Source organism: Nannobrachium achirus (assembly GCF_963921795.1).
Source record: "Nannobrachium achirus genome assembly, chromosome: 2".
NCBI lineage: Eukaryota > Metazoa > Chordata > Actinopteri > Myctophiformes > Myctophidae > Nannobrachium > Nannobrachium achirus.
The window spans coordinates 35666611-35679632 of record NC_137811.1 but is presented as its reverse complement, the minus strand read 5'-3'; the positions used below and the strand labels follow the sequence as shown (position 1 = coordinate 35679632).

The following is a 13022-nucleotide window of genomic DNA, read 5'->3' as shown; positions in this document are numbered from 1 at the left end:
GGGGGCAGAATCCCCCACATCACATAATTTCATTGGTAGACAGGGGGAATCCCCATGATGCCCCAGTGCCACTGCTATAGTGTCCTGATCACAATTAAGGAAGTATAAAGGCAGGACAATACGTCCTCCATGAGTTCCCACTGCAGATTTCCAATGTAATTATTTTACTGTTTTTTGGCTATACAGTATTAAGAAAATTTGCTCTGTAGCAAACAAAGATGTTTAAAAAAAACAGACATGCAATTAATATGTTTTAAAAAGCACACAACAGGTTCAAACTTAATGGTTGGAATAGTAACAGGTGTACTTTATGTCATAGAGTAAAATGCGGAGATCTCTCTGGCTTATGTTCACCACAGACCCTGCATAGATGGAAAGACAAATCTGTCAAGAAACCCATTTCTAATCTCTCCTGGGTTTTACATTCAGATGGGTAGTGTTACATTATTTTAAATAGTTATGAGCTGTGGCGATTTGGGGAATGAAAATTAATCCATGAAACATGTCAGGGAAAGGTGGGCAACATCAAATCCGATCAACTTACTGTGTGCGATCACATATGATATCACCGCGCTGCTCCTGCTATTACAGGTCAAATACAGCTAGCTGTCATCTGTCATCTGCACCTTTGAGTGACACATTGATTTGTTGACACAGGCATCTGTCTGTCAAGCATGTTATTAGAGTCATTAGTCATTTAAAACGTTCTGTGTGTTTATCCATAGGATTTATTGCGCACTGCAGCATAGCACACCTGGCTCTCTATTTCATCATCTCTCCTCTCATGCATCCAAAAATGACACACAAAAGCAAGTAGAATGTTTCTGGTGTTTTCTTACATATTAATTACATTTTATTGTCGGAGGACCAAAAACAGAAGAATCCCTTCTTATGGAGATTCCAGAGATTCCAGAAAAACAGTGGGTAATTTTCAAATCGGACTTAGGCCTAAATGGGTTAAGGTGTCCCTATTTTGGTGTGTCATTAGAGGCGAAACTTTTCAAAACGTTTATGAAAAGTTACATTTTTAAAAACAATAGCAGATCTACAAGCTCATAACGCATGGAATCACAATGAAAATTTGGAAAATACGGTAGGGCCTGTGGTTAAGAGACAGCATTACGCATAAAGAGAAGGTGCAGCGAACAGAAGGTGAAACCCACTGTTGTGGCATTTAGTTGTCAAATTGATCCTAACCGCCTGGTCTTGCCTATTTCTTGTTTCAGAATTCCTCTTTTGATGTGTGCCAAAACAGATGAAAGACTTTTTTGTCAAAGAGAAAGACGTTTGTCATATTGTACCATCCTGTACCATTTCAAAAACTCAAAAAGATGAAAAGAAAAGAAAGGAGGTTCACAAAACCCCTCTTGCCACCATGATCAAAATTTAGATGACCTAGAATATCATTACTGAACATCTAAAATAAGCTCTTAAATTCCATTACTATACATCGGGGGTGGCTATGCTTGTGTATGTCTGTGCACGAGGGTTACTGCAGACCAGCACTATACTCAACCATTTGAAGAGATGTGACAGAAGGCCAACGGCTACTTCTCATTTCAACTTAGGGAAGTTGAACTATAGGGAAGGTTTCCAAAAATGCCTAGTTTGCTTTGAGTGGGGACAGCACCCAATCTGCAAAGTCTCTTTCTCCTCACTTTCATGTTGCATGTGTGTTTGTGTGCCTGTGTGTATGGGAGAGAGAGAGTGGGTGACATTTAAGATGTCCAGGAAAGCACAGGCTGGCTGAATGGGGATGTCCCCTGGACTGTGAAACCAAACCAAGAATAGAAATTGACTTTCACTCCCTACTAGCTCACACTATTTTCAAACCAAAGAATAAGTATGATCAAGAATTCACTTTTCAGTCATTTACATTTCAAATAACATTGCTCCAATTACCATCTATTGGAGATTATTTCATCTCTCACATCCTCAATAAAGGACGTCTCGGCCAGCGGTCCGAATGCAGACGACCATTGCTGCATGTCTCTCCCTGTCTCCCTCTTTCCTGTCTATCTTCACTTGTTTAAGAAACAAGTGTTTAAGAAAAACTGTTTAGTGTTTAGAATTGAACACAAGCCTGAGCATTTACATACCGGTAATAGGTAATCACCGGAAAGTATTTGAAAATACAACAAAATTCTTATTTGCCCACTACTTCTGGATTCAAACTGTAATAAATCTTTGATATGCTCACACAAAAACTGTCTGTAATTTAACTGGATGAAAGATAGACACTGTGGATATTCTTAATTATCTTAAGTGATCAGAATTCAGTGTGATGTGTGAGGTGGACACTGTCAGGCTACATTAGCAACCTACAGTAGATGCCTGGACCACTACACTGACCGCCCAGGCCTAGATAGTCCCTTTAAACACAAAAACAACACACAGTTTATATTCATAGTATGATTAACAATGTCAACGATCACCCCGGTGCTATTTATGTGTTCATTTCATTAAGCGTCCCACAAAGCTATTGGCCAATGTGACCCTGGGCGTACAACAAACTTTGATCGCTTTGTGCCAAGATGTAATAATAATAAAACTTTATTTATATAGCACCTTTCATGACAGAGAATGCAGCTCAAAGTGCTTTACAGTGCAGAACGAAAATGTATACATGGTAACAGTAAAACTAAAAAGAAAAGCAAACCACACAATAAAAAACATTCAAACCCTGAGAACAGAATGAGGACATGAAAAGGAATTACCTGTAAAACAGATGAGATTGAACATCAGCTAAAAGCAAGGGTAAAGAAATGGGTCTTGAGCAGTGCTTTAAAGCGGTCGACAAAGGGAGCCTGTCTAAGGTGTCCTGGGAGCTTATTCCAGGCGGTCGGCCCGTAGAAACAGAAGGCTGTCTCACCATATTTGTTATACTGTATGTCATTTCAGGCACGTCAAGCAGGTTAGCGTTGGAGGACCTGAGGGGGAGGTTAGGGACGTATCTAGACAGGCAATCATAGAGATACGGCAGAGCCAGGCCGTTTAGTGCTTTATAAACAAGTAAAATAATTTTAAAATCGATCCTAAAAGCAATGTAGGCCAGATGTAGGCCACGCTTCAGAGCCTGGGCAAAGCCACATGTTGGAGCTTAGCTCCTTCCAGGAGCAATGCTCAAAAACATCCTACTGTAGAACCCAACAACCATAATTACGGGGCCATCACTAAGCTACTCCTTATATTAAAAGTAGCTTAAGGCATGCCAATACACGGGGTATGGGCATACTAATGGCATCACAATTAGCATATGCATTTTCTTTAACTACAGGTTCGGGCCGCTATGTGGCTCTGCCACACTGGGGGCTGGGGCTTTGTCTGAGTACCCGTTGTACCTGTTTTGTACCTGTGTATCTCTGTGTCCCTTTTGTGCCCATGTATGGAGATCTCTATATCTGTCTGTCAACCTGTGTCCCTTCTATACCCATATATGAAGATCCCTGATGTCATCAATCATTCCTAACACAGACCACCACTTTCTAGCTGTTATACCACAATGTTGAGGAACCAAAATCAAACCAAAGATGTCTCTACTGTCTATGAAATGTGACAAGCATCTCCTTGAATCTTTCATCATCACTCACAGCACAAATGCACGTTTGGGGATGAAGAAAAAGTCCCCATACTGTCATATTTGTCTATGCAAACACACTGACCTATAAACACGGGGAAACAAACCGCCTACTATACAATAACATGTGGGAGCTTGCCACAGATACAGTGTTATCTAGACTCTAGAAAAAGTGAATGAAGTCCAAAAGAGAATGCTCTAGATTCTAGACAATTATCTATTGAACTTCATTCATTTTGATTATACCGTTCCCCTTGTTCATATACCGGTATGGACCATATATGAACAAGGGGAACGGGATAATCAAAATATATAATATTTAATATGGTTAGAGTTTTGATGGAAATAAACCACATACCACTCTACCATTGACCTTCATTCATTTTTCAACCCTTTCCCTTGTTCATTATCTTTTGCTGACACTTTTGATGGAACTAAATCGCACTGATAGAAAGCATCAAAAATATGCTGTACTTAGTTTATAAAACTGCATCCTTTCGCTTTCATCAGTCCAATAAAGGTTTCGCTGACATTCTCAAGCTGTTTCTATGTGACCACAGTGGGATGGCTATACTATGAAGATATTTGGAGTAACCTACACTGTGTGTTCCCTCCCTCTTCTCTTTCCAACCACTCAACAAAACCATCCCATCTATATTATAAGCCTGTGTTAAAGGGAAAACCCTGTCAAAGTACATTATAGAATGAATCGCGTGAAACACCCAGCAGTCAGAGGTATTTGGTCAGTGACAACACCACACACCAGGTGAGTTAAGCCAAAATGTCCCTAATTTTCTTTCACATTTAATGTGAAAGAAAATATCATTTTAACATGAAAGGTAATTAAAAAGTATATTGTTGGTAGGCCTATTGGTGTACATTTTAGTTCATTGTGGTTGTTTAAAATGTGTGAATAATTGCTACATTGATTGGTTTGTTGTCTCATCCATTCATTGTTGATTAGTACGGATATAGGGGCTTAGTTCTTTGCAGTTTACAATAAACCTTTAACCCATTTAGACCGGGAACGCATTATTACTCATTATTACTTTAACCATTATTTTATGCTTTAACTATTACAAAATAGCAGATATACAACCTCACAGCGCGGCACCGAGTGACCGCGCTGCAAGCTTGTAGATCTGCTATTGTTGACAAATCTTGTTAAAAAAAAAGTCTTTGAATATTGACCCAATCCTAATATGTCTTCTACATCCTTCTAAGGTTTTAGAAAAACGCATGTTTCTACGTCAGTGGCTCTCAAACATTTTCATGTCAAGGACCCCTAGAATGATATTTATTTGGCTGACGACCCCATCTCAAAATATGTTGTTCCAGGGACCCCCCAGTAGCAGAGAATTGAGTTACAAAAATATATATTCAAGGATTTGCCATCATTCCCCATCAAAACCTCTCACCCTCTCCTCTGTATACCTACTGTACAGTGTACATACTGTACTGTACCTGTATACTGTTCAAAATTAGCACACTCATTAAGAAAGACAATTAATGTATTGTCTCTCAGTATAACAATACTTTGTGTTAAAGTGGATAACATTTTTAAAGCTAGCGTTCAAATAATTGTGTGGTCAATATTTGTATTTGACATGTTGATTAGCAAAATGACCTGTGAACAATTTCAATCACACACAGAGACATATTTCAAACAGAAATAGCACATAAGAACATGCAGGCCAGACTGTGGTTGCAGAGGGAAAGCACCCACACGGCACATATAGCCTACAGTAGGTGAATTTCCCGTGAAGAGGTAGACGGCGATGTGGTCTGAACTTATGTGAGTGAGAGTATCGTTCTCTCACTCACACACGTGTCTGTGTAGGCTCTACTAGGCGGTAATGTACTTTTTTTGGTATTTAGCAGATGATCATATCCAGAGCAACTTACACGCATGAGTCTGCAATCTGCATAAACCCTTATAAGCCAAAGACAGGGTAGGTAAATGGTCAATAGAGTGCAAAAATTAGTTAACTACTACAAGTTAAGTAAATAGCTTGGTAAAAAAATAAATCATATATCCAAATTGCTTTGTGCGTTTGTGGACATGCAAACAGTAGCCTATAAATCTATCTAAAACGTAGCATGTGTGAGCAAGTAAGCGACATAAATCCGCATAGAAGGCAACAATATAAAGGGGGTACTGGACATAAGTGAGGGTGAGTCTGAAGAGGTGTGATTCTGGTAGATGTACTGTATATAAGCAAAATACACTTGACTCCTGGTGGCTCATGTTTGTGTGTGTGTGTGTGTGTGTGTGTGTGTGTGTGTGTGTGTGTGTGTGTGTGTGTGTGTGTGTGTGTGCGCGCGTGCGCGTGTGTGACCAGGATGGGGGGACAGTCAAGGTCCTCCAGATACCGCTGGCTGTGGTTGTGGTGTGGCATCCTCACCGTGGCTGTGGTGGCTTTGGCTGCAGTTCTCACTTCAAGTAAACTAAGCTCCACCAACAAGGTATGCACATCTATTGTGGGTATATTCAGATTGGTGGCAAGGTTTAATGTATACTTTAACAAACAACCATTTATGGCTTGTTAATCATTCTGAACAGAACAAAATAAGAATTTTTCATTTTCATCAAACAAAGTGATCTTGACAAAGTATGAATCTGTAATGGTCAAAATGTGACCTGTCAACAATTATTAAATTGTGACCAGTGAAGTGATTTATCATGCTCTCACTGAAATAAACATAATAGTTCAAGTTAATTTTGATGTATTCTATAGTATAGAACATCATTTTAATTAGCGGTGTAAGCAGAATGTTGTTTTCCTTTTAAACTGTATAGTTCCCCTCCAATAGCCTTTCATTTGATTTACAATATATGGTCACCATATAATGGCATGCAAATATAATTCACTGTAATATGGATGGATAGAAGCTGCTTATTGACAAGGCACATTTAATTTAACTTGCCTCTAGGTGGCAGCATCTTCCTGATGCTGAGGTCTTCTAGTTAGAGTACAGTGAACTCATTACATTTCTGACTTTAAACTCATGATACTGATGGTGATCAGTAGTGTAAAGTAACTAATTACATTTACTTAAGTACAATTTTGTGGTATTTGCACTTTACTTGAGTATTTTCTAATTTCCAATACTTTTAGTTCTACTCGACTACTTCTCGGATCCAAATATTGTACTTTTACTCCTTTACATTTATTTGAAAACTTTAGTTACTAGTTACTTTGCACTTTGCAGATACAAATTATAATATTATAAAACATACATTAACCACTTTAGCCCTATATAGGCTATTTTAATATAGCCGATCTACAAGCTCACAACGTGTTGCAGCTTGTATATCTGCTATTTTCAAACATTTTGTACCTTTACTTTTGGAACTTTAAGTACATTGTGATTGCCAAACTTTCATACTTTTACTCAAGTACAATTTGAATTCCGGACTTTTACTTGAGTAAAGAATGCAAGTACTTTTTCCACCACTGATGATGATGATGATGATGATGTTGTTGTAGAGGAAAAAGAGAAGGTAATAATAACCATTATGATCCAAAGTGATGCTTTATCTTCCATTTTTCAAGGATGGCTCCTCTATACCAGAAAACAACACAACTTCGGGTATGTATATATAGGCTAATTAGTTACTGTACATTTTACCAGTTTTGTTATGGTTACATTTATCATGACATTGTTGAAAACAATCTGTTATCCAGTTTTTTTGCCTGTATTTAATTGTTTAAATAAAGGCTTTTGAATGGTATAATGGCAATAATATGTTAAATTAAAAGTGATAGGAACACACCTAACTTGAAGCTGTTTTGTTTGCAGCCACAGCTGCACGCGTTAAATCAGATGGTAAGTACAACATTTCAATTCTTAAAACCCTTAACGGTCACTTGATATGAGAAATTGTTTTAGTCTAATCTATATAAAGTTAATAAATTATTTATTGTGATGTGAGCTATAACTATCATGTCTACTCTCACCAGATTTCAGTCAGACAACTCAACTCAACTCAGTAAAAAAAGAAAAAAGACACACATTTACAGGGGGTGAATGTGGATTGAATTTGTCAGGACAATAGTGAACTTCCCTCAGGGGAAATCTAGAATCAGAGGTGGATGCTGGGGGATGGAGGCGGAGATGATGAAATGCTGGAAAAGTAATGAGCAGTAATAATTGTATAACAATGTTTGCAATCTGAACAGTGGAGCAGTGGCATAGCAGCATGCAGACCCTCAGCAGAGTGAGAGTGACCAATTGCATTCCGCAGCTTAAATAGAACACCTTATTACAAAATGAAGTAGGCCTATAGTTGGATATCGTTGTCGGGTGGAAACCTTGTATGTCCAAGACCGTTCGTTTTGCATTTATCATTTTAAAAATGAACTAAACTAGTGAAAACAGCAGATCTACAAGCACACATAGATCTGCTGTTTTCACTACTTTTGTGTGACAGCCTTGTATGATGAAGCAAGTTTTCTCCTTGAACTGAGTTGCAGATTTCACTCCATAGAGTGAAAGGTACAAATGGGAGAACTGATATGTGAAGTGGTGTTCTGTACACAATGTCAGAGCAGGCATAAAAAAAATGGGTTTGTTTTCCAGGTCCCCCACTCTCCTACATCCAGCTAACTTTGAGTAAGTATACTTCATGTAATGGTCTTGTAAGCTATTTACAGTTCTCTCTTGTGTGATTTAGATGTTCTGTTCATTCAGGCTGCTAATGTTTGGTATACTATCCCTTCCTCTAGTTGCCAACAATTTAGACATTTAGCAGATGGCCAGTAATGAATTGTTTTCTTTCCCCTGTTTTAGGTGTAGCTAGTGTGTGTGAGTTACAGTAGATGACAGGAGTGGATAGGGTGTGACGATGACCTCACCTCCCCAAAAATAGCCTACTATTTTAATCTTGCAAGCCTAAAGTCTAATTTATGATTCACACATCATATTGTTGTTAACTTGATTGTTATTTTCCGTGAGCGACACAGTCATGCTTTATCTACACTTACAGGTGATATTAGGTGATGTACTATTGATAGTTTTGCTATACACCAACTATATGTGCTTAATGTTACACACATGCGTGCACACACATACAGGCTGAAATAAGAAAGATAAGAAACAGTCCTGTCATGTTTCCATTGTTGTACTGTTCCTCTTACTTCACTGTCTTTTTCCTGTGTGAAGTGGGTTCCAAGAACCACAACAAACCCAAAGCAGAGCTTCAAATACAGCAAGGTGTAATTACCCACAGCCCACAGAGACAAAAAAAAAAGAAGTATTTTTAAGAGATGCAGCCGTTTACACTTTGCATGTTGCTTGACAGAACGAAAAATGTGTTAAGAGAGTGTGGGACGAAGTGTATAGAAGTCACTCAGACAGAAAACAGACAGTAATCTCAACTTCAACTCTTTATTGATGTCTTCAAATGAACCTGATTTGAACCTGTGTAGGAGTGTACAGTGTTCATGGTGTTATGAGATGACTGGTAATGAATAATGTGCTAGTTCTAGCCTAAAGCACTTGCCCTAGCCTTGATGACCTTGCAGACTTTAGAATGTAATTTAGATTATTGGGATGATATATGGTCTGTAATAAAGGAGATACTGATCGGGGGAAAAAAGTGTGGTGCTGTATCTAGGAAACTTGACACAGGAAAACACACATAGAGAAGACATGTATCTGGTCAAGGTGCTGCTGGCAGCCAGCAAAAAAGCAATCACAAGATGTGGTATAAAAGTGACCCTCCTACTCGTGAGCAGTGCCTGTGCATTGTGGAGGAAATATACAGTATGTAACAGAGAGATTTACCCATAAACTCAGGCTACAAGAAGAAACATTCATGGAGAAATGGGAAAAATGGACTGCACATAAAACCCAACAGGATGGCACCACAGAAAACAAACTTTGAATGGACTAAATTGTGAATCTTGAAATGATGTAATGAAAAAAATGTCACAAATATGATTGTGACAATCTGCAAATTGACCTCCTATAGTTTGTAGTTTCAATGTACAGATTATTTACTTTTTTGATATTATAGGATACTGTTTAGACTGATGAATGGTTCTTGGTTTACCTATGATCCGAGATTACTCAATGCATTTGATGTATCGCCTCATGTTTACCGTGCTATACTGTAAATCCCTCTGGATTAAGAGCATCTGCTAAATGCCTGAATTGTAAATGGAAACAGCATTTTAAAACAGGGAGGCCTCTTTATGACATTTCCTAAAACTCTGTGTGGTAAGCTTAAGTAGGCTTTCATGTTAAATGGCATATCAGTGAAGTATACTTTGAATATAGGTTTGCTTAATCACCTGCTTTTCTCCTGCCTCAGGTCACGACGATGGACACTCATGGCAGACCGATGCTGATGTTTTTGTCAGCGCCCCCGAGCCCCACTCCCTCATCCTCCAAAACAGCTCCATCCATTGCAGAAGCGAAGGCATTTACTTCTTCTATGCTTATGTCACCTTCTACAAGATTCTGGCAGAACATCAAAACATGCGGAAAAGAACAGTGACTCTTTATGGAAATGGCATTGACAAGAAGGAGAGGAAGCTGTTTGAGGGTGTCTATTCTAGTGAGGGAGAGGGTTCAGTGTCAATGGCCAAGATAGTGAGGCTCCAATATGGTGATAGTGTCAGGTTAAATATCACAAATAAGTATCGAACTGATCCGGGAAATACATATTGGGGTGCCTATAAAATCTAAATCCACAAAGGCAGAGTAACCGGCCCTCTGCATTGATCAAGAAACAACAGCATTTTCAGTTATGTATTTCAACTGAACACCCTTGTGGAAAAGTGTGTGGACATTTGTGGGCATTGTGAACAATTAAGCTACCGTATATTCAGGTGAATGTAAATCGTTTAGCTGTTTAGGTTAAGAATAACTTTCACTGTTATTTGATTGTGTAATTTATTAAATGAGATTCATGTGGAGACTATACAAATGACTAAGGAATACTTAAAAAACAACTCTGTTAAAAAGCCAATGACCACACAGTGGTGCACTGGTGCCACCACGAATACATAAACTGTACATGCTATTATTTTAACATGGCATCGCATAGTCTTTACAAACACTCTTTCTTAATTCAGTTATTTTGATTTGTACTTTCTATTTTATTTAGTTTTTATAATTTTATTTTAGTGCATCGATTTGGATATTGCAGATATTAAATCCATTGTACCCACAATGACAATAAAAGCTTTGCATTGAATGTAAAAACATCGGCAACTGCCAAGTCTGAAGTATGCTGTACATCTCCAATGACATTCAAGACCTTGACAGTGCTAACATAAAAATGCCATTTCTGAATGCATTTGCAAGGTCAATGCATCCAATCTGTGTAAAACTACAACCGCAGTTTACAGCAAGTTACATTTAGACTAGTAGGAAAGAGGGGGTTTCCTGTATCCCCCGGAAATATATTTCTAATCAGTGTTTTCTTATTGGAAAAAATGTGCAGGAAAAAGTTGTCAAAATGTCCCATCTACCCCAAAACCCCCTTTTTGGTATATGGCTCTGGTGAAATTTGTAAAGGCAAATATTAATTAGCTAGAATTATATTAATAATTGAATTAGGCTTTATATCTTGCAGGCACTATAGCAACAAGCACAATACAGGAAACCACATTTGGTGCAATATTAGTCACTGTGGCTCCAACATCCTTGCTCCTATACTGTAGCTTCATCAGAACATGGGGACTGTTTGATTTTAAAGCACTGTCCGTATATACAGGTAAGTAGGTAAGTAGGTAAGTAAGTAAGTAACTAAGTAACATAACATTGTGTATTATTTATTGTTTTGTATCAGGGGTAAGTTGTTCTTCTCAAGCAAGAAACATAAGCACAAGAAAGAACTATTGAATGCTGAATGTGTGTGTTTCTATGGTACACCTGTTTGCATCCTCTGTTGCTTGTGTCCAATGAATCCATTTAATTTGACTTCAAATGAGTATGAGATCCATCATGATTGTCATTCACAAATCCAGTTCACTTTAAGGTCACCAAGACCATTACATCCTAGGAGAATGACTACATTTTTCAACCCTCAAATGCAGTTTTGTTTTATATTGTTTTCCTTTGTTGCCCATTAATTTCTACCTCCTGGAAAACATGTTTCTTGTGCAATCCAAGTAATGAGTCAGATTACTAGTCTTGCAGTTATTTAACTTCTGAGGCCCAACTATTAAAAACTTGATAAGGACTACCACCTAACACACAAAAAGAAAGTTGCAAAAACACTGCGATTGCAGTGTCCTTATGTTGAGTCATACATTCCTCTTTGACCTCGTATTCGGAGTTATCCAATCATGTTCCGTCCAGGAATTATTTTGGTTTTAATGGTGGACAAAAATGTTGGCATTCCTGCAAGCCATCTTGAATGTCGACCTTTCAGGACCAAAAATACTGTACATTTATGTATTTATGGCCAAGTACTATTTTCAATTTCAACATGAAATGGATTTCCACCCTAATGAGAGCGCTGAGTCGACACTCGACAGTGCAGTCAGAGCACTGCTTACTGCGGGCACTAGCTCAGCTATCGCCTCGCTAAATGTCAATTTATGCTTTTAGCAACAAGTGCTGAATTACACACTGTGTCTCACAATGTTCTGAGTTTTGAGCATCGATACTGCCTGCGACTCACAGACAGCTTTACCAGATATAAATGTAAACAAGGAAGTGAATGTAGTCTTGTGCATCTCTGTGTTAAATGAGCTTCTATCATCTTCCCAGCCAATCAGAGTAAAGGGGAGCACACACCGGCTGCGGACGGCGCGCGTCAAAGGTAGTTCCGACGAAGAAATCTGATTGGTTGAAATAGCTTTCTACCCGTGTGTCGTGTGAATAATATAATAATATAATATCATGCTCAATGATATCATTTTGAGCAGTTTGTAAAACACTTAAACCTGTTTTTATCCTGGGATTTTTTAGCAATTTGCATGAAACATTCTACACGCAATCTAAGGACCTTTATCTAACATGCCTATGAAGTGCACAAAAAAGAAAATAATAATAATAATAAAGTGGCCAAAAACGCCTCAAATCATGAACACAGCCTGCGATGTGTGTGAAATATTGCACGCACATTCCCACTAGGTCAAGGAACACATGCCACCCTTCTCACATTGGCCTGTTATAGCGCCACCAGCGGGTCAACTTTTGCATAACACATTTTTGGAACAAAATGCCTAAAATCACGCATGCAGCGTGCAATTTTCACATTGGCCTATTATAGAGCCACCAGGAGGCCAAAAAAACCTACCTGACCTGCCAGAGACCTGTTCTCCTTTCATACTTTTTCCTGGCTTGGCCACTTTATCGCTGCTTGCAGCTATATTTTGATTTTGATTTAATTGTCCATACCGTTCATGTACACTGCTTGTCTGCATTGTAGTTCGATTACCATTTTACGTCAGTAACGTCAAAAAGAGAGCACTGCCTGCGA

General features: G+C 38.4%; 1 protein-coding gene across 1 annotated transcript; it reads left to right on the top strand.

Moving 5' to 3' along the window:
* The first annotated feature begins 2652 nt into the window (after positions 1-2652).
* lta (lymphotoxin alpha (TNF superfamily, member 1)) lies at positions 2653-10714 on the top strand. The gene is made up of 6 exons (XM_080753000.1): positions 2653-4343; positions 5920-6043; positions 7135-7171; positions 7382-7408; positions 8162-8194; positions 9897-10714. The coding sequence occupies exons 1-6, from the start codon at positions 4282-4284 to the stop codon at positions 10271-10273; spliced, it is 660 nt and encodes a 219-aa protein (XP_080609126.1). The 5' UTR covers positions 2653-4281; the 3' UTR covers positions 10274-10714.
* The last annotated feature ends 2308 nt before the right edge of the window (positions 10715-13022 follow it).